Source organism: Gouania willdenowi, chromosome 11, assembly GCF_900634775.1.
Source record: "Gouania willdenowi chromosome 11, fGouWil2.1, whole genome shotgun sequence".
NCBI classification, from domain to species: Eukaryota; Metazoa; Chordata; class Actinopteri; order Blenniiformes; family Gobiesocidae; genus Gouania; species Gouania willdenowi.
Genome location: NC_041054.1, coordinates 14,154,720 through 14,181,189, shown reverse-complemented (window position 1 = coordinate 14,181,189; position 26,470 = coordinate 14,154,720). Strand labels below are relative to the sequence as shown.

The 26,470-nt window shown below is 39.2% G+C and overlaps 3 protein-coding genes across 3 annotated transcripts; 2 read left to right on the top strand and 1 right to left on the bottom strand.

The window, feature by feature from the left end:
• The first annotated feature begins 1,558 nt into the window (after nt 1-1,558).
• Nucleotides 1,559-9,729, top strand: klhl7 (kelch-like family member 7). The gene is made up of 13 exons (XM_028460602.1): nt 1,559-1,599; nt 1,690-1,950; nt 2,073-2,175; nt 3,415-3,508; nt 3,628-3,752; nt 3,832-4,007; nt 4,144-4,318; nt 5,329-5,471; nt 5,752-5,992; nt 6,853-7,054; nt 8,257-8,354; nt 8,464-8,650; nt 8,833-9,729. Exons 2-13 carry the CDS (start codon nt 1,822-1,824, stop codon nt 8,996-8,998), a joined length of 1,839 nt encoding a protein of 612 aa, XP_028316403.1. The 5' UTR covers nt 1,559-1,599; nt 1,690-1,821; the 3' UTR covers nt 8,999-9,729.
• A 1,160-nt stretch (nt 9,730-10,889) lies between these two features.
• On the bottom strand, nt 10,890-15,622 carry aste1b (asteroid homolog 1b). The gene is made up of 7 exons (XM_028460601.1): nt 15,564-15,622; nt 15,058-15,308; nt 13,821-14,087; nt 12,726-13,702; nt 12,399-12,630; nt 12,120-12,312; nt 10,890-11,565 (listed from the first exon to the last, which is right to left on the bottom strand). Exons 2-7 carry the CDS (start codon nt 15,293-15,295, stop codon nt 11,274-11,276), a joined length of 2,199 nt encoding a protein of 732 aa, XP_028316402.1. The 5' UTR covers nt 15,296-15,308; nt 15,564-15,622; the 3' UTR covers nt 10,890-11,273.
• A 192-nt stretch (nt 15,623-15,814) lies between these two features.
• Nucleotides 15,815-25,516, top strand: smarcc1b (SWI/SNF related BAF chromatin remodeling complex subunit C1b). The gene is made up of 28 exons (XM_028460600.1): nt 15,815-16,059; nt 16,350-16,469; nt 17,144-17,229; nt 17,315-17,396; nt 17,492-17,584; nt 17,661-17,730; nt 17,813-17,882; nt 17,968-18,043; nt 18,461-18,586; nt 18,749-18,831; nt 18,908-19,014; nt 19,129-19,188; nt 19,271-19,299; nt 19,418-19,533; nt 19,608-19,679; nt 19,755-19,868; nt 20,597-20,750; nt 20,955-21,065; nt 21,274-21,333; nt 21,477-21,735; nt 21,809-21,880; nt 21,956-22,002; nt 22,096-22,183; nt 22,267-22,412; nt 24,500-24,634; nt 24,742-24,874; nt 25,018-25,104; nt 25,197-25,516. Exons 1-28 carry the CDS (start codon nt 15,826-15,828, stop codon nt 25,262-25,264), a joined length of 2,898 nt encoding a protein of 965 aa, XP_028316401.1. The 5' UTR covers nt 15,815-15,825; the 3' UTR covers nt 25,265-25,516.
• Nucleotides 25,517-26,470: the final 954 nt, after the last annotated feature.

The following is a 26,470-nucleotide window of genomic DNA, read 5'->3' as shown; positions in this document are numbered from 1 at the left end:
GGAAGCGGGACATTAAATAGCCACTGGACCAGTTTATAATACATCGACACAAACAGGTAAAAATAGCCTGCGTTTATATTTCAACTTTATTTTGAATTTGAAGCAGGCTACAAACTAAGGGTGAGAAAAGTAGAGTAGACTATGTCACAAAACAAGTTTAAAAGGTGAACATTCAACCGATAAAACGCTTTAGTTTTATTAGGAAGTCTAGGAGTCAATTATGGTTGTTATAGTGGTGCATCACTGATAGTTGTAAGCCAATAAACATCAGCAGAGCACAGTTAGTACTATAATGTACAATTATTCAAGATATTCAATCAAACATCATTTATAGCACCTTTCTTATACATGCAACTGTAGACCAAGGTTCTGCTACACAGAAATATGCTAATGTAATTGACAAAAGTTAAAAATAAGTGATTTAATAGAATAATTAAATGGATGACAAATAAGAAAGAGTCAGAGATAAAAACAAAGCAGTGAAGGGAACATTTTTAAAAATATAAATAATGAAAATTAGCAAAGAAAAACATTAAATATTAAGAACTATAAAAATACATTAAAAAAAATCAGAAAGTACTACATGAAAGCCATACTGAATAAATAGGCTTTAGCTTGTGTTTGAAAAATAAGATATGCATTTAACGCAGCCGCTAAACACTCCAGTCGGTCGTAATAGTTGAATAGATGTTTTTGGTTTTTTTTGTTGGTTTTTCGATCTGTGGACACTGTGTTGCAGAAACTTTTAGGTTGAAGAAAATACAAATGTTGAAGGTCCTATCAGCAGGGTTGGGGTCAATTACATTTTTCAGTTACCATTACGTTTTCAATTACCCATGTTCAATTACAATTCAATTACTATTACAGTGACCAGACTTTTTTCCAATTACAATTAAATTACAATTATTTTTTATCCTCAGAAAGTCAATTACAATTACGTCCTAAATTACTAAAGGTCAATTACAATTAATTGCAATTACTGAGCTTGAAGTTAACCTTCCTCTTGCGTTAGCTTTCTGTTAGCATCTCTAATGATAACGAGTCCTAAATCAGCTGTATAATACACTAAAAAATATCATCGAATTTCTTTCCTTTTTATTGGTTTCCTTGTTAAGCTTCATAATTAATAAAAATAAAAAGTTTTAATATTTTTTCTATGGGCATGTGAGCCTTTTTTTGGTGTCAGTTTAGCCCTCGATTTTTTCAATTTTTCTAAATGTGGGAGATATTTTAATAATTGTTAACTACATACAGTAAGTGCAGAAATGTACATAGAACTGTAACGTGGGTCCCCAGTTTTGCGTTAAATTATAATTGACATTTATTTTTTTTTTATAGAATTTTCATGGCAATTACAATGTAAATTTTCAAAACTCAATTACTTTTTTTCAAACTAAACCCAATTACAATTTAATTACAATTACAACAACATATTGTTAAAATTTCAACTTTAACTATGCCATAATTGTAATTAATCATCAATTTTTGAAGAAGAAGAAGCGACGCTGTGCATTCCATAGGGGGCAGTGTTGCGCCGATACATTATTTTGCAAAAACGCCAGAAGAAGAAGAAGAAAAAAGAAGAAGAAGCTAAACGAGGTACTAGATTTTTAAAGATTAATTTAAAAATAATTACGTTTATATATAGTTTCAATTTAAATACTTTGAGATATTTATTTTAATTTTAAGCTACATCCGGACTGCAGTCCGAAACGTGTCTGCTCACAACAAGCGAATAGCCCCAGTGTTTCTAACTCGGCTGTGCACAAAGAGGAGGCTGCAGCTGCTCTTCAGTGTTTTGATCAGTTTGATCAGGTCGACATGGCGGGGGTGGCCTCTCCAGAGAAGGCGACCAGTGTTAAGAAGAAGGGCGAGAGGAAATGTGCAATCAAAGAGGAGTCCAGACAACTATCCAGCATCATGGCAGTGATGAATAACCTAAGGAAACAGGTATAGAAAGGAGTGGGGACACCGTGGTTGCTCTGTGCGCACTGAATGAGGGATATACATTTCTTTCTCTCTCTCTCTCTCTGTGTGTGTGTGTGTGTGTGTGTGTGTGTGTGTGTGTTCAGGGTACCCTCTGTGATGTGACCCTGCTGGTTCAGGGCAGACACATTCCTGCACACAGAGTTGTTCTCGCTGCTGCAAGCCACTTCTTCCACCTGATGTTCACAAGTAAGTGTTACACTAAAGGCAAAGCTTCATTCGACTGTTATTACCTGCTTTTCCCTTAAAAAAAGAAAAGGAAAGAAAAAAAGGCAGTGGCTATCCATACGGTTACCGTATGCATATACTTACATTCTATCCGTACGCAGCGCCCCTCATTGGTCAGTTTAGGTCACGTTACTAAGACTAAACCTTACCCTAAACCTAACCCTAAAAATTGTTGCGATATTGGGTTATAACCTAACCCTCAACCCTAACACGCTATACGTACTTGTACTGTACTTCGGTAACCGTACCAATAGCACCTGGGGTTGTCTGCACGGCAACCATAGAAATAGACACTTTGAAAGAAAAGGAAGTGTCTATTGATACAGAAACGTATCAATAGCCCCTGGGACTATGGGTGCGTCTTCCAAACCTTTTATACATAAGCGTAATGTTTTTTTACTGCGTCTGACTCAAGAATTCCTCCTTCCGCTGACGTGGGTTCGAATCCCGTTTTGTCATTTATATTTTTTTTCATTTTAACATATTTAACAGGGCAAATTCCACCTTTAAAAATACATATACGAAAAAAATTTGGGGTATTTCCTGGGATAGGGTTAGGGCTAAAGTAAAAGGGTTAGCGGGGTAGCTAAAGATAAATATGAGCTACAATAAAACTGACGGAACTTTAAGTCATGTGGTGCACCAATCACATCACCTAAACTGGCCAATGAGGGGCGCTGCCAGTCTATTCATACATTTCCGTATCAATAGCCACAGCCATTTATTGAGCAAACATTTAAAACAAGGGCCCAAACCCACAAACCTGTGAGGCAGGACGAGAGAAGTGTGTTTACACAAATTTGTCGTTTTGGGTGAATTTTGTGTGTTTTTAAAAATATATATACATTTGTTGTCTGAACATTCTATTATCTTGTTTAGAATCACCTTTTTTCCACCCATATCTCTCCCTGCACAGAAACATTTGGGATTTATTTATTTATTTTAATACTTAATTCCATATCTCAGTAACATAACCAGGTCTTATAGACCAATTGTTTCAATCAGGACTTTTGGTAAAAAAAAATGTGTAGTATTCGCAATTTGCAAATAAAGAAGACATGGTTTATATGAATAAAGAGTGCAAGAGAAAAACATTTAACAGTTTAAAAATCAATATGAACATTAAAATCAGCAGTAAAAACTCTAAATCAACAATAATAAGAAGGTTCATATTTCTCTGTTGGTTTTCTCCACCATTAGCTAGAATGATGGAGTCGATGTCTCACGAGGTGGAGCTGAGAAACGCAGATCCGGAGATCATAGAGCTGTTAATTGAGTTCATTTACACAGCACGGTGAGCTTTTTGTCCCATGTGTGGTTATATGAGTATTATTATTACACATTTTAAAACCTGTGCTTAAAACTGGCTTTTTTTTTCTTACATGTAAAGGAATATTGTTATGTGTCTGCCAGAATCTCTGTGAACAGCGGGAATGTGCAGTCACTGCTGGATGCAGCCAACCAGTATCAGATAGAACCCGTGAAGAAGATGTGCGTGGAGTTCCTCAAAGGACAGATCGATGCCACAAATTGCCTGGGTAACGAGAGAAATGCATAAACACCACAAGCCTTGGCATTTATTATGACGCTAACAGATTCTTTTTTTCTGTCCTGGAGGCATTTCAGCTCTAGCAGACTGCATGGATTGTCCTGAGCTGAGAGCAGCAGCTGCAGACTTTTTCCAGCTTCATTTCACAGAAGTCTACAAGCTGGAGGAGTTTTTGCACCTGAATGTCCAACAGCTGACTTATCTACTGCACCAAGACAAACTGACTGTCCGTGCAGAGGCACAGGTGCATATATTATGTACTACTTCTTTTTTTAGGAAAACGCCGTGAGAGGCTGCAGGGACAAAAGGATCAGTTTTAGTTTTTAATTCTTTATTTATAAAACACACGGTTTTCTTTTTTATGTTGCATTTGTGTTCAGATCTACGACGCTGCAGTGCGATGGCTAAAGTACGACGTTTGTACCCGCAAGCAGTACATGGTGGAGGTGTTGGGGTGTGTTCGCTTTCCTCTGGTCTCCAAAACCTTCCTCTCCAAGACGGTGCAGGCTGAGCCTCTAATCCAGGACAACCCCGAGTGCCTGAAGATGGTCATTGGTGAGAAGGAGGGTGGAGATGCACATCCACACGGTGCTAGATCCAAGTGTTGTAAAACATTCAAGTCCCTTAAAGCAGGGGTTCTCAACCTCTGGGTCATGACCCCATTTGGGGTCGCAAGACACTGGGAGGGGATCACCAGGTGCCTTCAAGAAACTAGGAATATATTTTTTGAACAATTTGAGCCCATTTTTGCTTATTTTTTATCCTTTTTCTGCAAAGGCAATAACTTGCCATGTTTTTACCTATTTTCTTCACTTTTTCTTGCCATATTTTTGCTCTTTTAATGCATTTTGCTACATTACTACAATTTCCATCAAATTTCAATGCCTTTTCTGCACACTTTTTCCACTTTCCAGACATTTTCGGCACTTGTAAACCCTTTCCACCTAATGTCGTATATGTTGACCTAATTTGTTTATTTTTTGCCAATTTAACCACATCCACGATTTGTCATGCCCATTTAAACGAATTGTTCCTACTTTTTAAATTATATTACCCCAACCCACCCTCCCCATTTCTGCCACATTAAAGCTCAGATTAACACTTTGAATTCTTTTTACAACTTTTTCTGTCTGTTTTTTTGCCATTTTTAACCAATTTCTGTGGTTTTTAAAGTCCCATTTCACCACCTTTCCCACCATTTTTAGTCACTTTCAGCCCCTTTTTTTTCCTGATTAAAACAAGGGTTTACATCTTTGAGATGGCTATATACTATAACACTAACAATAATAATCTTCCTGGATAACTGGATGTTAGTTAGATAAATAAATAAATGTGGACTGGTAATCACATATTCATATAACAATGGACCATCATTTTGCTGAGTTATTGGATGGGCCCCAGTCTCTGGCTCCTTTATTTTGGGGAAAAGGTTGAGAACCACTGCCTTAAAGTATACATATTCTCAAAAGATGCAAAACAAATTGTAATACGTTACAAAAATCCTAAGGTTAGTGTGTGAGCACGGCCTAACACATGCAGGTGTGAAACAAGATTTGTTTTCATAGGTGGAATGCGCTATCACCTGCTGTCCCTGGAGGATCGAGAGGACCTGGGGGAGAACAGCAGACCACGACGCAAGAAGCACGACTACCGTATCGCTCTGTTTGGAGGCTCACAACCTCAGTCCTGCCGCTACTTTAACCCCAAGGTGCGTGCAGTTAACAGAATACTTGCATGCAGCTGTTTTTTTAAATTAATGTTTTAAATAATTTTTTTAAAAGCCTAAATGGGTCCAAACTTCTGACTTCAGCTGGGGCGGCTTACCCAGTAGTGCACCATCTGCGTCCGCCAAAAATTTAATAAAAAAAAAAAAAATTTGATTTCAGCACCTTTGGATCGATTTTTATAAATGTTAATGAAATCCATCCAAAATCGATATTTTTACTCAGCTATACTAATCATAATCTATTATCTGGCTTCTGATGCAGGACTCCAGTTGGACAGACTTCCGTTGCCCCTTTGAGAAACGCCGGGATGCCACTGCTGTCTTCTGGGACAATGTCGTCTACATCCTGGGTGGCTCACAGCTTTTTCCTATTAAGCGTATGGACTGCTACAATGTCCTGAAGGATAGTTGGTATTCCAAACTGGGACCGCCCACACCTCGTGACAGCATGGCTGCTTGCGCCGCTCAGGGAAAGATCTACACATCCGGGGGCTCGGAAGTTGGTGAGCATGAGGAAGTACAAAAACAAAAAGGGCTGATAGCAGGATTGGGGTGAATTATAATAAGTACAATTGTAATTGGAAAAAAATCTGTTACTGTTGTAATCATGATTGAAGTGTAATTGAGTTCAGATAAATTACTTTGTAATTGTAATTGGCATGGAAATTCTGTATAAATTTGTATGTTACAGCTCTATGGCATACACATACATAGTTAACAATTATTAAAACATGCTTCATATTAAGTTTTCCCACTATTTGTCCTCTTCAGGATCATTTTACCATTTAGAAAAAAAAAATAAATCGGGGGGGGGGGAGGGGGGTATACTGACAGAAAAATGGCTCAGATGCTTACACCAAAATATTAATATCAATATTTTCATGGATCTAACAAAGTAACCAAGAGATGAAAAACAAATTAGATGATAGATCATATTTTTTAGTGTATTTTACCGCTGATTAAGACGTGGGTCAAAACTGACCTGTTATTATAAGAGATGCTAACAGAAAGCTATCACAAGAGGAAGGCTACAGTTTATGGCGTTATTTATTAAAAGCTCAGAGTCAGTAATTGTGATTAATTGTAACTTGAACTTTAGTAATTGAGAACATAATTGTAATTGAGTTTCAGGGGAAAAATAATAATTGTATTTTTAATTGTAATTGGGGAAAAAATGCTGGTCAACGTCATCATAAATGAGTTGTAATTGAACATGGATAATTGTAATTTAAAAATGTAACCCCAACCCTGGCTGGAGGCTGAAAAAGAGATTTGGCGAAGGTTCCAATGTATCATCGTCTTGTGAAAGCTGAGAATCATTAACGTGCTGTAGCTGATGGGTTATTATTCTATGTATTTACAGGTAGCTCAGCTCTGGACCTTTTCGAATGCTATGATACAAGGACTGAGTCGTGGAAGGTCAAACCCAGCATGCTGATGGCACGCTGCAGCCACGGCTCAGTCGAAGCCAACGGGCTCATCTACGTGTGCGGAGGAACGTTGGGAAACGTCGTCTCCGGCAGGGTTCTCAACAACTGTGAGGTCTACGACCCAAACACACAACAGTAAGTCAGTCACAACGCTCAGGGTATCGTCTAATAAATGCATAGCACGTAAACACCTGGTCACTAAGTGTCAGTGAACCACATTAGAACTTGTTAAACTGCCTCACTCCTCAATGCATTTTAGCTTGGAAGTTGACTGCACTTTATTTAAATAAAACATACTGGGCACTTTTATAGATGTATGTGGTAACTTTTTTTTAATAATTTAACAACTTAAAGCAGAACTAAGTAACTTGCGCTTAGCGCTCCCCCTAAAGGTCATTTTGGTTATGTCACTGTTGTAAACACTGCACCCCCCGCCGCCTGCCCCACCCCACAGCTACATGCGCACCTTCGCTCTCCCAAGACAGTAGCAACCGATCACTGAAAAATCCTAATACAACAGTGACACTAAGGGTGCTTTCACACATATAGTCCCACGTGACCATGTGAACAGTATGAGTAAGAGAGACAAGTAAAATAAATGAATAATGTGGGAGTAATACGGAAGAGTGTGTGGAAATGTGTGTGATGTGTTTGTTTGTGTGCTGACAAAGCGGCTCTGAAAATGGATGAATGGATGTTTGTGTGTGTGCTGCCTGATGGAGCACTGGGTTGTGTGTGTGCATGCCTGTTGCCACGACGACAGTGTGTGTGATTGCTGTGTGTTGCTGCTGAGCTGTCACTGCATGGAGTTGCTCCGTTCCCGGACAAAAGTCTTCTCTGCCTTTTTTTTTGCTTGCTCCACCATGATATAAGTTTGAGAAAAGTTAATTTGTAGAAAACCGTGTGCATAATCTAACATTAGTTTGTATTGGGCTGCCGTAAAGCAGTACGTCTTGTCACCGGGTCGGAAGCAGGGAAAGTTGCAAGTGTGATTTTCTGGCCAGAGACAGCAGGGAGAGACAAAAGACCCCCAATCACCTCATAAACACTTGTATTACCCTCACAGGGACTACGAGAAGGATTTATTAAGGTGAAAAAGTTACTTAGTTCTGCTTATCAAAATCTGTTGTAGAAGAAAAAGTATTTGTAAAGGTGAAATTTGTAATTATTGATATCACAATATATTGAGATGTACATGTATATCGTACCGTTTAGTATCGGGACATATTGTATTGTGACATGCAAAATGTGAATCATATTGTCAGATTCATGGCAATGCACAGCCCTAGTGTGCACACACTGCTTTATTTATCCGCTTTGTAACTTTGTGTCCACAGATGGAGAGAACTGAGTGGGATGAGAGAGGCGAGGAAGAACCACGGGTTGGTGACCGTGAACAATAGGATTTATGCTTTTGGAGGGCAGGGAGCTTTGGGTAATAAAACCTCCATCACTCCAGATAAGATCCACAGCATTGTTTGCTCCAAATATAACTGACAGATTGAAGTTTTTAATCCTGATTTGTATGATCTGTTTTTCCCAAGGCGGACTCGACTCAGTGGAATACTATGACATCGCAGCTAACGAGTGGCGTGCAGTCTCTCCGATGCCATGGAGGGTGGTAACGGTGAAATGTGCAGCAGTTGGCGAGGTCATCTACGTGCTGGCTGCTGGTTTTCAAGGAGTGGGGCAACTTGGACACGCTCTAAAATACAACACTGACACTGATCGGTGGGTCCAAAGCCTTAATATTGTCGAAATAACAAAACATGAGATCATTGCTAGCTTCAAAATCTCATTATTTGTATTTATTTAATTTTATCCTGACATTAAATTCTATCATTTAACATTTAAAATCAAAAGATAAATCAATGCCATGAAAAAAGTGTGATTAGGATTTTCTGCGTTGCCAGGTGGATTACCTGCAACAAGGTGCGAGCATTTCCTGTCACTAGCTGTCTGATCTGCGTAGTGGACATATGCGGGGTCAATGAAGATGAAGACATGGACCTCATTGAGTCTCAAGCTCAGGCTACGAACGCTGCTTCTTCATCTGCCTCAACCTCTCCTTCCTCATAGGATCAGAAAAAGCTTTTACTATCTCGGCACAATTCTGAGTGGCCATACCAGCTACTTTGAAAAAGGTTAGTTACCCATAATGTGTTTACGTCATTAACTTAACCTAATGCTGCTAAAGCATTGATCTACTAAAGCTTTATGTAAGCTTTGATATGTTGGATCAGTGACTAATAGGAAATAAGCAGATGTTAAACACTGCTTTGGATTGACTTTGTCTAACTCTTACACTTTTCTCTTTTTGATACACAAATGTACAGCCTGACTGTCTTAAAAACATTGCATTTCCTAGAAGATCAATTAAGTTTTTTGTGAGCCATTTTTTTGAAAATTAATCAAATTTTATACTAAATCTTACGATAACAAAAATACTTCCAAAATACAATGTGTACTATATTAAATTAGTATTGACACGGGTATTTGTATTTTTTTTTAAATTTTCACAGAATTCTCATGTCAAAATTGGTGTTCCAGGGGTTATTGTTAATACATGTGGTGTAGTAGGCAGAAAAGGATATTTAATTTCTCTTTTATCTAGCTGTTCAGTTTAAAACATTTCTTCATCCAGTCTCTAGTGTACTAATAAGACAATATCTAAGTTTAAATTGGTTGAAATTTGATTTATTTAATAAACCATGTTTTTTGGAAATTAGACATCATTACAAAAATAAATATACAATTCATTTATTATGTATTTGGATATTGTGTGTGTATGTAATAAAAATGGGTAAATAATGCACTTTCTTTGTGATGTTCCATTTATTTTTTTTTAAGCAGAATGTTGTTACAGTATCAAAAACCTGTTAATTACAAACATGTTTCATAACATTAAATAGCAACAAAACACATTTTCTTCACAATTATTAGCATCAAGAATCATTAAAAATTCATAGCTGCAGCAAAAAAATTGCAATCGTGGTTACATTATCTGCCATTTCTTTTTGTTCCGCAAAATGATTATGGGCTCTATTCTCCCATGTGCGTAAGTTCAAAAAGCCGTGCAGGGGCGCTGTTATTGGCTGTGTGCTATTCTCCCCCTGTACTTTAGTCAGTTGCTGCATGCCTTCATCCCAGTTACGCACTGTGGGTGGAGCGCCCTGAAATGTGGGTGGTCCCATTCAAATCTGGCTTTACGCACATTCTACAGTGTGCGCAAGTCGTTTTCCTCTTACGCGCTTCTAACCCTGGAATAAGTGCAGTGCCCCGATAAGGTGAAACATTATATTGCACTAGAAATATGGACTTAGTTACATTTGAAGCCACACGGACTCGGGTGTTGCACGTCTGCGTGATTAATTCAAACTGACAGACGTAGACTTCTGTCCACGTTGGTCACAGTGATTCAACTATTTTCATACTGTGTCCAACGTAAAGTCACAGTTTGATCCACTACAGAGTGAAACAAGCTGTCATATGCGGATGAGGAAGGACCACAAACTGTTCGCACATATATTTTAATGAGGCTCAGGTCACTTTAAACAATTGATATTTAAAACTGCGTATTATGGAAGCCTATAGTTCTGTTTCACTGCAAACATCCCTCTGTATTAAAGCAGGACGCTCTGCGGTCGGGTTATTTCCTCATATCTCTAGCGCATCTAACTCGGTCATGCTTTACAGCGATGATGATGATCAAGGAGAGAGATTTTAACTGTGATTCAGTCACACAGCAATAATCTGATCAATGATCTGATCAAATCAACCTATGTTGTTTAAAAATGAAGGCGTTTCAAATTAAAAGTGAACGTTTATAATTTTCACGGATTTCAATGAAATTTACAAGCGTTGGGAAAACTCCATGTTCCGTGATTTCTAAACAGCCCAAAAAAAATGACATCACCGTCTCCTTTTCTTCAGCCCGCCTTCATTCACACACAGCACTTTTTGGCTCCTTACGTGCGGTGGGCGTGTCAGCAGCCTGGACCGAAGAATACGCGGAGGAGAGAAGTGCGTAACTGCAGGCACGCACAAAAGCGCTTTAGTCCAGATGGGAGAATAGACCCCTATAGAAGTACTGTTATCATGTAATAATTTCAACTGATCTAAAAATGCAAAGTAACTGGTATAAATCGTTATAAAGCACATTGTAAGAGTGTACTTGAGCTGTTTTATTATATATGTCTTAATTTTAAATGATTAAATGGTCTGAAACGCTGAATACATATATGTGATTATAAAAGTACCCATTGAAGATGCAGGTTGTGGTGTTGATAGTAATTCATTTTAATAACCCGATGCTTTGTGGTAAACATTAGACACCCACATAAAGTGTTTTATATCAGTCCAACACGTCATCTGTGTTCAGAAAAGCAAATCTGTTGCTTAACTCATTAACGCCTCTCGCTCCACCCGCCACTCGTCTCCCACCTCGCTGCCTTCCTCTCCCTCCCTGGCCTCTACTTCTCCTCTGACTCGCTGAAGAAGGGTTGGGCCTCCTGCCATTCTTTGCAGCATTCAGCAGAGAGGAATAGAGCTGTGAAGACAGGGATCCGCTTGCAAGTAATGACTCCGCTGCTTGGCCTCCTTTAAGACTTCTGAAGAGTCCATGGACCAAAGTGCCACTGAAAATGCTAGAAAACAGAAAAAATGGTCACTACTTCTCACTTCTTCAGTCAATTTATTGCAGATTTAAGAAAAATGTAATTTGCATGACTATATAAAAAAGGAAAAGCCAAATCAACATCTGTGAATTGACATACAATTTTGCCCACAGAAAAGTCACAATCAAATTGGTACCGGTAATTGAAACTCTTGGTCTGACAGGGTAAAAAAAGTTGCTTTAGTAAAACTTTGGTCTAATTTATTGAGGCCCCTGAAATAAACACACAAAGAGACTGAGAAAATACACAAAATGACAAAAAAAACACACAAGATGACTCCAAAAATACACAAAATGACAATAAAGCACACTTAAAGACTCCAAAAATACATAAATTAACAAAAACGCACTAAAGTAAAACAAAAACAGACTAGACAATGACATGAAACAACAAAAACTATTGTTCTCTTGTGTATTATTTATCATTTTTCAAAATCCTGACATGAATTTTCATAATGTGGCCACACAACACTATTGTGAGGTTTTGACACAAAAATAAGGCTTTTTAAAGTTAGTTTTTCTTACTATGACAGATGAGGTGCAGGCAATGGTTGCAGCAGCAGCTCATTAAGACACAGTGTAATCCAAAGGCACGACTGCCATTGGCTAAAACTGTGCGCCAATCCAATGTCCAAGCCCCGCCTCCCTCCTGGTCTCACACGATGTCGGTCTAACTTTGCTTGCACTTTACATTCAGCAGCCCAGTTGATCTGTGTGACTTTAACAATAATGAACAGAACCATTTATGAGAACAGTTGTTTTTTTAAACACTGAAGAACAAAATGAGAGCAGAACCAAACTGACCACCGTACGACACGTGGGTGAGTCCAGGCTGGGTGCTCCAGGATAGCTCTCCATACACCAAGCCAAGCACCATCGCCTGCAGGTGGAGCTCTGAGGGGGTTGGTGTGGTCTTTCTCAGCCAGAAGTTTGTGACTGCTACCACCAACTGCAGGTTGGGGGGGACAGGAGCCAGTGTCGGCTCCATTACTTCCAGGACATTGAGTAGAACCCCAAGCCGTTTTGCCACAGGAGTCTGGATTAAGTCAGAAGATAAAACTTAAATTGGACGCTTGTTTTTGCAAAGCACACACTTAATGAAACAAAGAAAAACATGTTGGTTATGTTCACCTGAGCAAGTCTCTCAGGATGTATGTTAGTGGGGGGCAGTGCCTCCACTTGGTTTACCTTCAGGTTTAAATCCAAACGGTCATATTCCTCCACAAAAATAGATCTAGAGCTGTGATCCGGCACTGCTGCAGCACTGGCTACTTCCCCCCTACCAAACCCTACAGTCACACCGTGTGGATCTGGTAAAACATCGCCCCGACCTCTGCCTCCTCGTCCTCTCCCTCCCCGCCTCCTCCTCTGTTGGACTCCACCCTGTGGTGCATTGGGAAACGGTTGAATATCCTCGTATTCTTGAGTTGTGTTGCCATTTGTTTCCTGCAGTAATATCCCATATACGGCCTGGCGGATTAGTTTAGAAGCACAGTGGCTGCTGGCGAGCTTACTGTTTTCCACCTGGGGGGTGAGAAAGGCCCTGTGCATGAGTAAAGCATCAACAACTAAAGGAGGCAGAAGACCCCGTGCAGCTGTGCAAGACAAGTACTCTGGCAGCGATGGAGTTTGACCCAACAAAGATCCCTTACCACCTTCGGAGAACCATCGAGCCAGACTGCTTTGAGGCTTGATGAAGTAATCCTGCATGCCTGCCCTCAGTTGAGAAATGATTTTATCCTTCTGTGCTCTGCCTTGTCCTGCCATTATCTGACTTATTTCCTCTAACGCCTCGGTTACATTTGACATAGAGAAGAGCCAAAGAAAAAGAACATCAATACGGGTTGAGGAAGTCCCACTTCTGCCTCTGCCACCACTTCCCCTCGGCACATGCTGTGAATCTATCACAGCAAAGATTTTTTCAACTGCTTTTGGAGTACCATAATCATTCCCAAGCAGGACCGCACCAAGGGCCAGCATCTCACAGTTGTTACTGCCAAACCATTGACAAAGACTGTGAGCAGTGTAGCGACGAGCTGAGATGTAGCGTTGGGAAGGATTTCCATTAAGATTGGCCCACTGGAAATTTTGGAATGGCAAATAACCACCTGGGTTGAAAACAAACACAAAGGAAAGCAGCTGTGAGAATTTTGTGAAAAATAAATAAGAAATCCAATTTATTAAACACTGTGAGAGCAAAGACAAATATGAAGTTACTACCCACACCTGGAAGGTCAAAAATGTAAAAGTCACTGTCACTGGTGAGGACTGGGCATTTCCACTGGTGTGCCAAGCATGCAATATCCCAGTCGGCCTCAGCTGGACACTGCACAAGTGGAACTCCTCTCTGGGTGAGGACCTGGATGAAGACATGTCTCACGAGGATAGGGAGAACGCTTCCACTGCGCCCATGAGCGAGTGTGTCCGCCTCCCTTATCTTGGACTGGATTCGCTGCTTAAGAGTACCAAACTTCTTCTCACTGGGGTCCATACCTTCAAAAAAAAAAACACAAGAAAAAATAGATAATCTTGATTTTCATGATTCATACTTGTATCTGATAGTACAGCAGGAGATGCAGACAAAAGATGAACATGCATGCAAAGTAGTGCTGCAATCTGGTGTTGTTTTTTTATGAAACGTAGCCCCCAGGACTATAGGTACATTTCCGGAGTTTTTCTACATAAGCGCAATGTGCCTGTGTTTATCACTGCTAATATAGGTTTCGTTAACGTTGGTTCGAATCCCACATTTGGCACATTTTTTTCATTTTAACATATTTAACACGGCAAATTCCACCTTTAAAAATAAACATTTTAGGTTTACGGTTACGGTTAGGTTTAGGGTTAGGGATAGAGTTACAGTTAGGGATAGGTCTAAAATAAAAGGGTGAGTGGAGTAGCTAAAAACAAATATGAGCTAAAATACAAATTACGGAACTTCAAGTCACGTGACCTAAACTGGCCAATGATGGGCGCTGCGTATCCATTGAGTTGCAGTTTACGGATACGTTTAACGTGCCCGTAGCTACGGCCTTTTTTTTTAATACCAAATTTAAAAAAGTGACAATATTCAAGACACATTTAATCAACTAGAACAAGGGTTCTGAACTGGTCTCACCCTGGGACCCAAGTTTTGCCACGGTCATTAAATCGCGTCCAAATTATTTTTTTTAGAATTCAAAAAACCAAATTTAGGTTTTCAAAAATAGCTGTTGAAAACACACACATATATACTAAATCTATATATTTTCCTGTGCAACATGCATTTCACAACATGCCTATCAAAAAAAAAAAAAGTTTCTTTCAAAATTAAAGACAAGTCCAACATGAGAGACATTGAGTATTTATTTATTCATTTTAGACCAGCTGGCCGCGACCCACCCAGTACAGATCCGTGACCCACTTTTGGGTCCCGACCCACCAGTTGAGAATCACTGAACTAGAAAATGAGAATCAAACAGACCTCCATCCAGTACCACATATGGCTGGATCCTACAGGCTTCCAGGGCAGAGATGAACTGGTGAAGCAGAGCAGCAAAAGCATCGTAGTCCCCTCCACGCTGTTGATCCAATCCAGAGGTAAAGTAGAGACGATAATAAAGACCACAGCCATCAATGACCAGCCGACTGTCACGGAACTTAACATTCTGTAGAAGATTTCTGTGGTTTTCTACGAAGGTGGTCAGACCGTGGACACCCATGAGATCTCAGATCCTGAGAGACAGAAAAGTACAGTGTTGGTAAATAAATGCACCACATGGGATATACTGTATCTGTAAATAACAGTGCAATGTAGACAAGCCTATGTGGGTAAACAACAGAAATGTGAAGCTTTAACCAAAGCATGTGGCAAATATGACGAGGTCAACACTTTATCAGCTTTAAGATGACTTTATAATAGTTTTCTTTGCTTTTAAAGCTTAATTTGTAAAACACAATCAAGAAAAATGTTAGAAAATGTAAACGAACCCCGTAAAGAGGAACTAGGATTCCTGTTGACGTTTGGAAACGCGGTAGTGGTCCTTTACTCTTTAACTTCAGAGTAAAATCATTACTTTAATATAGTGACACGATTAATTGGTGTTTTCTATTACTTTATATCCACTGTATCTTAACTTTGAAGTATAAATGTTTTTATTACTTTAAATGTTTTATGAAGATGAATTGCGAAATAATATATTGTCAAATTACTCTTGTTTTGAAAGGCAACTTACCGGTAAGATCTCGCGAGATGACGCAAACGTTAGCAGAGCCGCTAGCCAGTTTGGGTTTGGATTCACACATCGTAATGGCAACAATGTCTGGCGGAACAAACCCCGGGGGTCCCGGGATGAAACAGTGCGGGTCGGGACCGTTTGCACACTTTAAGAAAGAAAGTATCCCGTCCACCTGGTTCTGGGAGAGCCCGGACTCTTTAGCCCAGCTGGAGGTGGTGCGACAGTGGATCGGAAAGCACTACAAAAAGGTAATTAGCTTCAAGGCGCTAACCGCCCCCTGCTAACACACCCAAGCGACTGACAATGTAAACAAACGTGACACGTCTGTCAACATTTGCAGGTTTAATTAGGAGCTATTGTGTCTCATTTGGGATACAATAGAAATCATCACAGTTATTATCTTGTCTGTAGGCCATCTCTTGCAGCAGCTGAGTGAGGTATAAAAGGTTTTAAATCTCAAACTATTCTCAATCTAATCTCTCTCATTCGCTCTCTCTCTCTCTCTGTGTATGTGTGCGTGTGTGTGTGTGTGTGTCAGTACCTGTTAGTAGATGCTCCATCGTGCCAGGCTCTGTCTGCAGTTATTCTGCAGCTTCTGCAGTTCCAAGAGGATGTTTTTGGACGACAGGCCACCAGTCCTGTTCTCACCAAGATACCAGTAAGATAGTGTTGGTCTTTATGTACCTCTGTTTTGTTGTAACATTACCAATGCATGCAAGGGGTGGTGGGGGAAAAAAAACAAAACAAGTGTTGATTTGTTGCAATTACAATATTGACAATTATGAATAAATAGATTATTTAAGTTGATCAAATTGTAATGCAAACCAGGTGAGTCCTCCTGATCTGGATATTTCAATTACACTGTGCAATATTGTAGGTGCTGTGAGGTGTTAGTCAAAGGAGAAGTCAAATAATTCAGCAGCTTACGGATGTTAAATAGAAGATCAATAATCAGCAATGTTTAAAGGTTTGAGCTCAAATTGATAATCGGATCCAGACTTCAGTCATTGGAATCGAATCGTGAAATCGGGCTGATTAAAACCGGCCCGTGTGTTGTGAATAGATGTTAGTGTCTTACCTTTGCTATTCACTTACTAACGTTCTGTTAATGCATTTTCAGTGTATCATAGGTTTATTGGAGTCTCTAACTTGACTAGTAGTGGAGGTGTGTTTGTATTGCCCAGTGATTAACTCCAGTGCCCTGCAGCAATGGTTAGGATAAGCAGATAGAACAAATGAATGGCTGGTTAATGGTAAAAGCATTCTGAATAAATGGGTTCAACCTGGATGATAAGATGCATCAGAAAGAATCAGCGTAGTATCTCTCTGCAGGCACAATGCTTCCTGGACATGCGACCTGGTGGTGGTCTTTGCTACATTCTTGGAACTGCCTACAAGTTCAAGGTTGAACAAGGATGGTGGGTATCAAGTCTTACATGTCTTATTGTTTCACATCTAAATGCTGAGCAGTATTATAAATTGTTTTTCCTTATTTGTATATAGGCGTAGGTTTGACTTACAGAATCCCTCAAGAACTGAGAGGAATGTTGATATGTTTGTCACAATCGAGAAAGCATTGATTCAGGTGGGTAACTATGCCACAATAGAAATGAAGCATTCATAGGGGAATGTTTTCTGATAGACTGACACCATTGTGTTTTTTTCTTCTTTTTTCAACAGAATAATTGCATGTCTCTGCCTTTGGTATATCTGGACCCCACGTTGGATCCTGAGCTGACCAGCAGAGTGACTGGTATCATTGCCAAACACCAGGTAAATGGCTTTGGTTAAGGTGGTAGGGAAAAAACGACTACAGCAGACTTTTTAAGATTCTGTTTTCCCTCCACAGGGCACGCTCACAGACGACAGAACGGTTGCCAGTCATCACATCTGTACATCACTTGTTCCTGCAGAGGAGGGTGTGTTAAAGTGTTTTTATGTGTGTCTGCTAAGGTTAAAATGTTTCATACTAACACGTTCTGTATACTTGTTTTCATTCAGATGATTGGTTGCGTCCTGTCATGCGCAGAGACAAGCACGTCTTGGTGCACTGGGGCTTGCACCCTGACAGGTAATGCCAAACACATATGAAAATACAGATGCTCAGTGATGGAGCTTAAAGTTTTTAATGATGACCTGTTTAATCGTATTCTTAGTTATGACAGCTGGCTGCCCTCTGGTGAAGTTGAAGGTGAAGTCGAGGAGCTCCCACATGTGGAAAAGCCGTGGAGGGTCAGTACAGAGACACAATTGTTTAACAACCAAACTCGGTCTCTTATGTGATTAATTTCTCAGCAGTTTTCCTTCTCATTCTGGCACAAAGTAGTGTGGAAAATAGATTTAGTACGTGGAAGAATTTGAACTTGTTTGAAACAGGACATATTGTGATTATTCAGTCTGAGCATTTTCAACACTTTAAAAGGTGGTTGTGACTGATTGAATATTTGTCTCCTGTGCATGTCCATTGGCGTGCACAGCTCATTGATATTTATTTGTATTTGACTACTGAACTCTAATGGAGCTCCACTATTGTTCTTTTACTCTATTTATTCTTTAAGGGCTAAACAGGGAACTTGGGAATGTTATTTTGTTATGTATTGTACGTACATTATATGCACACAAAGACAATCAAAAATCCTTGTATTTCAGGTTCATGCTGGTTGGGTTTTGGACTCGGATATTTTCAATGAGTGGATGAATGAGGAAGACTATTGCGTAACTGAGAGAAACGTAACTGTCATGCTCCGACGGCGTATTTATTCCCAGGAAAAGCAGGTTTGTCGGAGAAATTACTTTTTTCTGTCGTTACGGTTGTGTTATTTATTGTTACATCTAAGAAGTCTCCCATTAGGATGGACAATAAAGGTTAATCTGAAAATTGCACACTTCAAGCCATTTAGTTTTTTTTCCCCCATTGGATTTGAATCTTTCTTACAGGACCAAAAGTCCACACCCCTGAAAAAAAGAAGACGCTCCCCCTCTCCTCCGTCATCTGACAGCAGAAAGAAAGGAAAAAAGGGGTGAGGTGGAAAAAAAAGCTACTCTTTTTAATTGGCCGCACTTCAACGTGTCTAAAACAGTTGTTTTTTCTCCCAGGAGAAGGCGCGGCCAACAAGATGAAGAGCTTGAAGAGGACCTGACCAAAGACATGGAGGAGCCTACTCCTGTGCCCAACATGGAGGAGGTTATACTACCTAAGAATGGTAAAGCATTAATAGGCAGCATGTATGACACTCTGATCCTGTGTAACAGTTGTATAGGGATGTTAAAGTGTGTTTTATAGTTTTTAAGTACAGTCTTTTATCTTTATTTTTAAGTAAACCTGAAGAAAGACAGTGAGAATACTCCTGTAAAAGGAGGGATCATGGCTGACCTTGGTAAGAGGAACTTTGAAACACTATATTCTGTCTTTTTGTCATGTAAGTAGTATTTTTCTCAATATTTTTCATTGTTTCTCAGACGATCAAGATGATGACTTTCCTGGGAGAGTAAGACTTTTTTTTCCTTTTTTTTTTTTAGCTCAATCATGTTCTTTCTTGCTGCTAGATAGTTGTCTTCATATTTTTGTGTTTTAAAAGGAATAATACAATCCTTCTGTATGTGCAGGAAGATGAAGAAGGAAGAGGTGATATCCCACGCTTTTCAGAAGGAGAGGAAAATATCACAGAACAAACCCATCATATCATAATACCAAGCTACACGTCTTGGTTCAACAACAACAGGTAGATTAATGCACATTTTTCTGCTTAGTCTGACATGGATGTTGAACCTTTTCTTGTTTTTTGCTTGTTATCAGCATTCACTCCATAGAGAAACGCTCCCTGCCAGAGTTCTTTAATGGGAAGAATAAATCAAAGTCCCCTGAAATGTGAGTAGGGCTTCATGTGTACGTTTCCTTACACAAGGAACAATAACAGATTATGACTTTGCCTGTACGTTCTAGCTACCTGGCGTATCGTAACTTCATGATTGACACGTACCGGCTCAACCCTCAGGAGTATCTCAGCTCTACGTCCTGCAGACGCAACCTTACCGGAGATGTCTGTGCAGTCATAAGGTATAATAGTGACAAAATGCAAATGCTTGATTTCCTAATGCAGGATGGGGGGGGGACAACCCTAGGGCCACATTATTAACATTTAAGTCAGCATGTAGAATAATGACCAATCTGAGCATTAATACAGGAGAGAACAAAGGGTTTTGTCTGTTTCCATTTTGTGTGTTTTGGAGTCCTTTTGTGTATTTTTGTCATTTTGAGAATTTTTGTTTTCATTTTAAATGTTTATTCGAGTCTTTGTGTTTTTGTTGTCATTTTGTTTTTGTTTTTCTGATTTTTTCTTTTTCTGTGTAATTTTGTACATATGTTGTACGTCCTTGGAGTCATTTTGCATTTGCGTTGTTGTTTTGTGTGTCTTTGTTTTCATTTTGTGAGTTTTTTTGGTGAAATTTTGTGTGTGTTTGTGTACATTTGTGTACATTTGTTGACATTTTCACATTTAGCGGTAGTTTTGTGTTTTTGTTGGTTTCTTTTTTTTTTTTTTTGTATTATGTTGGGCTTCATTCCTTCCAACTTCTTGAGGATCTGTTTTGGAGGCCGCACAAAATGATACCAAGAGTCACATGTAGCCCCCTGGGCCACCATTTGCCCGTGTCTGCCCTAATGTGTGTTTCAAAAAGGCAGTTTTGCATTCATTTGTAAAATGTCGATTTGTCTAATGTGAAAGCAGTTTTGCCATTAATCGATGATTATATATGAAATAACTACTACGTTGTGATTGTGTTTAGGGTTCATGCGTTTTTGGAGCAGTGGGGTTTGATTAACTACCAGGTGGATGCAGAGAGCAGACCTCTCCCAATGGGACCCCCACCCACACCACATTTCAACGTGCTGGCAGACACGCCCTCTGGGTTGGCCCCACTACAGCATAAACCCCTACAGGTTAGAGCTACTGAGTTTACTACATCAGTTGCTTCATTCATTCATTAGTTTACTACAATATACCCCACGATCTGGGCTGTAACTTGCTGGAGCTCATTTTGTTCATCTAAGGCACAAGACAAGTGTCGAATCACTGGATCACTATTTTTGTTTGTCATGCTTCGAATCTTGATTTATTCTGGTCCTTTCCCTCATTCTTTTCAGGTATCAGCCTCGCAGCATATGTTGTACTTCCCAGAAAGAGGTCGAGAGAAGCCATCGGACTGCCAGAACTTTGGTCTACGCAGTGACATCTACGCCAGGAAACACCCAAAGGTCTCACTCACTTTAAAACACGATGGAAATGTCTTTATTTTAGCTATTTAAACTGGTATTATCCAAAAAGTCTAATAATAGGCTTTGTGTCTTGCTTAGGTTGTAGGTGTTTTTTCTCCACTAGTTGCTTGTTATAGGGAGTTGATTGCATTTTCTCTGATTATTTGTTTAATATCTCATATTTCTCTTCCTGTTACCTTTGTATCAGACCAAAGGGGCAAGTGCAGGAAGGGAATGGACTGAGCAGGAGACACTGTTGCTTTTGGAGGTGAGGATAACCTTCATATTTTTGCCTTTCAAAGTGACACATTATGGCAAGAAAAAAGGTTTGATTCTGGAGTTTATTTGTACTGTTTTTTGTGCCTTTTATGACTCGTACCTTTTTTGTTTCTTTTTATCTGTCCCGGTCAGGCCTTGGAGGTCTACAGAGATGACTGGAATAAAGTATCGGAGCACGTTGGCTCCAGAACACAAGACGAATGCATCCTCCACTTTCTGCGGCTGCCAATAGAAGACCCTTACCTGGAAGACTCATCGGCTTCTCTGGGTCCGTTGGCGTATCAGCCTGTGCCCTTCAGCCAATCAGAAAACCCCGTGATGAGCACAGTGGCCTTCCTAGCATCTGTGGTAGATCCACGTGTGGCATCGGCTGCAGCCAAAGCAGCGCTAGGTGAAATAAAAAGACAGACTTACTGTGTATTGATTTAGACGTTAAATAAATAATTATGTATTACTGTCTCCAGAGGAGTTTTCCCAAGCACAAGAGGAATTTGTGGATAAACCTTCTGATTCATCAAACATGTTAGAAAAAACAGGTGTGATATTGGTTGTTTCCTACATTATTGTGTGGTATATACTGTAGTTTGAAACCTTCTTCATCCATTCAACAGAACTGATGGATGTGGGAAAACTGGACACGATATCCACACCACATCAGGTTATAGATCACCTCAGATAGTGTTTCTACTGGGACTGTTTGTTTACTTGACATAATCTCATCTGTGTTTGTGTCTGCTGGTTATTATTTCAGCTTTCTTTGAGAGCAGATGGGCTTAAAGTGGAGGGCGATGGCGTCAAAAGAGAACAACCAGATAGTATTCTTGCAGAGGAGAAAGAAGGTATGTAAAGATGGTGTCTGTTAAAGTAGATATGTTCACCACCTGTGTATATTTCTCTTTTTTATTTTTTCTTCCTGTCACAGGAAGGGGAGATGACGATGATGATGGCACAGGCCAGCGTGAGGGAGACGGGGACGAGGGAAGGAGGGTAATGGAGCTTGACCTGGTGGAGAGCAGCGTTTCCACGGCAGCAGCTGCTGCTCTGGCCTCGGCTGCCACAAAGGCAAAGGTAGAGCATGAAAAACTGTCCAATCAGATCAACACACAGTCAAGTGGTTCTTAGTACTCAGGTCAGGGTTGGGGCCAATTAGAATTCTAATTGTAATCACGTAATTGATAATTAATTACAATTATGGCATAATTGTGATTGTAACTAATTGAAAACATCTGTTGTTACTGTAATAATAATTGAATTGTAATTGAGTTTAGATCATTCACTTTGTAATTGTAATTGGCATGGAAATTCTAGAAAAACTGTAACTGAATTAAAACGCAAAACTGGGCAACCATGTGAGAGTTCTATGGCTTACACGTATGTAGTTAACATTTATTAAAATATGTTTCATATCAACTTTTCCCATATTTTACCATTTAAAAAACTTTAAATCTAGGGGTATACTGACACAAAAAAGGCTCAGACGCCCATATCAAAGACCTTAATACCTATATTATCATTTATAAGGAAACGTAACAAGGTTACTAAAAGATGAAAAACAGATTGGATGAAAGATAATATTTTTTAGTGTATTTTAAAACATGGGTCAAAACCAACCACTAATCATAAAAGATGCAAACAGAAAGCTTAGACAAGAGGAAGGTTAAGTTTTATGGTGTTATTTATTATAAGCTCAGTAATTGAGATTAATTGAATTTGAACTTTAGTAATTGAGATTGTAATTGACTTTCAGTGGACAAATAATAATTATAATTTTAATTGTAATTGGAAAAAATGCTGGCCACCGGAATCATAATTGAGATGTATTTGAACATGGATAATTGAAGACGTCATTGTAATTGAAAAATGTAATTGACCCTGACTCAACGTTAAAGCTTTCTCCGACCTGCAAACACACCAGGAACTCAAATGTACTTTACATATAAATATAAATAATTAAATCTCCAAAAAGATTAAATGGGAGCAGTACTTCAGATTTTTATGTAATAGTGGATTTATTTTATTTTTTAAATTAGTGAACAGTTAGTGACAACAAACTGTTACATAACAATTTAGCTTCTCTTCTTTTTCACCTGCTGGTATGGAGAATCATCACAGCCATTACCATCTACCCCGTACGACTTTGATCTAGCAACTACATTTACATAGTGGTTTGTTTAATTAAAATATGTTTTAGGATTTTCCCTTTTTACAGTTTTAAAACAAAATAAAAACACATGAGCACCTTTTTTTCCCATTAAGTTTTATTTATTGTTTTGATTTTTTACCCAAATACATCCAAAGAAGACAATTGCAGACAAATGTGATTTCAGCAAAAAGTAACATAAGGCAAAAAGCCTTAAAAGGCATTAAATTCATAAATCTGGAAGAAAAAAAAAGGCCTTAATTGTTGTAATAACATCTTAAATCAATGTTTCAAAAGGCTTACATTTGAACACATAAGTATGATTTTATGATTGTAATTTATCTCACATTTCAAAATATGGTAGCATTCATTTAAATATATATTTATATATCTTGTAATTTACCTTAATATTGCACAATCACAACAGTGGAACAAACTACAAAACAGTGACGTGTTTGCAGCGAGACTCTGTGCAGATGCGCATCATAATTGTGGCAACTTTCAGCAACATGGGGAAATGTAGCTTTAATAAAACTGCCTGTCCAATTAAGATTTGTTTTAATGGCTTTTGTTAATGGTTTTGTTTTTTGTATTTTTGTTGTTGTTTCATAGATTTCTGGCTATTTTTGTCATCATCTTGTGTGTTTTGAGTGATTTTGATTATTTTTGTCTGTTTTTTTTGTGTGTATTTTACTGTAATTTTGTGTTTACTTTGGGGACAGCCAGTTGCACGTCTGCACGAGACACTGAAAAAAATTGTATTCTACCCATATGTAATTGATGTGGCATTTTTTTGTCCATAATTCTGTTAACTTTGAATTTAATTTCAAATGGCTTTAAAAAATCTTAAAAAGTCTTGAATTTAATTTGACTGAAGCTGTAGGAACCCTGCTTGTATAACTTTAGTTTTCTCCCCCCTCATTCAACCTGATTTTACCCACATAGACTCAAAAGACCGTTGAGTTCCAGTGGAACTCACAAACAAGGATTATAATAACAGTGCTTGTAATTTCAGCACTTGGCAGCAGTAGAAGAAAGGAAGATCAAGTCCTTGGTGGCTCTGCTGGTGGAGACACAAATGAAGAAATTGGAGATCAAACTGAGACACTTTGAAGAGCTGGAGACTATTATGGACAGAGAAAAAGAGGCTGTGAGTGGATATTTTCTGCTTTTTCTCTGTAGTGAAGCTACAGTAGAAGTTTAAGTGTAGCTGTAGTGTTTGATAATCCTTCATTGATGTTTTGCTGTGTTGTGCAGTTGGAGCAGCAGAGGCAACAGCTTCTGACTGAGAGACAGACTTTCCACACGGAGCAGTTGAAACAGGCTGAGATGAAGGTTCGCCAGCAGAGGGAGCAACAGGGCCAGCCTGGGTTTACACCGCAGCATTCAGGTGTGAGCACCAGCACCAGCACCAGCAAACCCCAATGATATCCCACAGGCATAAAAACAACATGTTTGTCATCAGCACAGGCAGTGTGATTAAACCATAAACACGTTTCCTTCGTTCCATGAAATTCCGGCCTTCTTCTGCAGGTCAGGCTGTGACCAATCGAATGACGCCTAGTGGTGGAAACACCCCGACAGTGGCTAATAGGCACCCTGGAGCTCCCAATGGCATGTGTGCGTACACTTTACTTTTTAACAAGTTTAATATTAAGTTGTTTTTTTTCTTTTTTGTTTTTGTTTGTACTGACATTATCTTTTTGTCTCAGACCCGTCCTCCCAGTCTGATGGAATAGCAGCCCCCCAGACCGCCCCCCCATCATCCAGTCACAGCTAAACTCATCAGGAAGAAAAAGAGCCACCGACACCAGAGCCACTTCTCTCATCCACCATGCAATGTCAAATTAGAAAGTAAATATATAGAATCAGTTGCCAATGTGTTGTCTTTATAATCTTCCAACAGTAGATTATATAAACTTGTCACAAAACAATAAGCTCTGTGTTTAGTCAGTTGTTACGTCTGCCTTCTGTACAACGTTGTTACTGTTATTAAGTTGTCAATGCAGCTTAATACATTGTTTTACACAAATGGTTGTTTTGCTTTCATTTTGTTTGTGCATTTTTCAAAGTTCACATGAACTGTGGATTTTCCGTACTGAACCAGAAGAACGTGTTTTACAAAAGCACTGATGCAGGTATTTACTTTCACTTTGAGGTTTCGGTATATTTATCAAAAGAGGCAAACAGTAATTTTATATTTTTTTGAATATTTCCTTTGGGAACACTTTACTTGAAGTTTTATACATAAAGGCTGTCATTATTATAATGTGACACCTGTCATTAGCATGAATAAGGTGTCAGGAAGGCTGTCATTAAGTGTCGTTTGTTACCCTAACCCCTAACCTTAATCCTAACCCCACTAGATCCCTCCATATAATCCAAAAAATGCCAACATAGCTGTCATAAGGTGTCATAATTTAGTGAACAACACTTCAAAGACAGCCTTCATGACACCGTTTTCATGCTAATGACAGCGTAATGTCAGCCTTATGTATAAAACTTAAAGTAAAGTGTTGCCTTAACTTTTATGTTGTAGCCCAAAGACCACCCAACTGAAAGCATCGTTGCAGATAAGCTCCATCAGTGACTCTGGGGGGTAAAAAAAATAATAATAAAGAAATAATTGGATTTAAAAACCAGACTATACATGTATTTGATTAAAAAGGGTGCAGGGTGGTATAGTGGTTGGCATATCCACCTCACAGTGCAAAGGTTCTGGGTTAAAGCCCTGGGTTGGACACTTGGGTCCTTTCTGTGTGGGGTTTGCATGTTCTCCACATGCTTGCATAGGTTTTCTCTGGGTTCCTTCCACAATCCTGACACATGACAGTTAGATTGGAGACTCTAGATTACCCAAAGGTTTGAACAGGAGTGGTTGTCTGTGTGTGTGTTGCCCTGTGATGGACTGGCACCCTGTCCAGGGTGTACCCCCACCTAATGCCCAATGAGAGCTGGAGATAGTAGAACAACGCGACTCTAAAAA

What these genes read in the sequence shown, in the direction of transcription:
- klhl7 (XM_028460602.1), top strand. Translation starts at nt 1,822, where the DNA reads ATGGCGGGGGTGGCCTCTCCAGAGAAGGCGACCAGTGTTAAGAAGAAG. An exon ending in GTGCCTGAAGATGGTCATTG is followed by an intron (nt 4,319 to 5,328) that starts GTGAGAAGGAGG and finishes TTGTTTTCATAG; the next exon opens with GTGGAATGCGCTATCACCTG. An exon ending in GCCGCTACTTTAACCCCAAG is followed by an intron (nt 5,472 to 5,751) that starts GTGCGTGCAGTT and finishes CTTCTGATGCAG; the next exon opens with GACTCCAGTTGGACAGACTT.
- aste1b (XM_028460601.1), bottom strand. Translation starts at nt 15,295, where the DNA reads ATGGGTGTCCACGGTCTGACCACCTTCGTAGAAAACCACAGAAATCTT. An exon ending in CACCCACGTGTCGTACGGTG is followed by an intron (nt 12,313 to 12,398) that starts GTCAGTTTGGTT and finishes TTATTGTTAAAG; the next exon opens with TCACACAGATCAACTGGGCT. An exon ending in CCTGCACCTCATCTGTCATA is followed by an intron (nt 11,566 to 12,119) that starts GTAAGAAAAACT and finishes TCTGTTTTCTAG; the next exon opens with CATTTTCAGTGGCACTTTGG.
- smarcc1b (XM_028460600.1), top strand. Translation starts at nt 15,826, where the DNA reads ATGACGCAAACGTTAGCAGAGCCGCTAGCCAGTTTGGGTTTGGATTCA. An exon ending in ACGCCAGGAAACACCCAAAG is followed by an intron (nt 21,066 to 21,273) that starts GTCTCACTCACT and finishes CCTTTGTATCAG; the next exon opens with ACCAAAGGGGCAAGTGCAGG. An exon ending in TGCAGCCAAAGCAGCGCTAG is followed by an intron (nt 21,736 to 21,808) that starts GTGAAATAAAAA and finishes TACTGTCTCCAG; the next exon opens with AGGAGTTTTCCCAAGCACAA.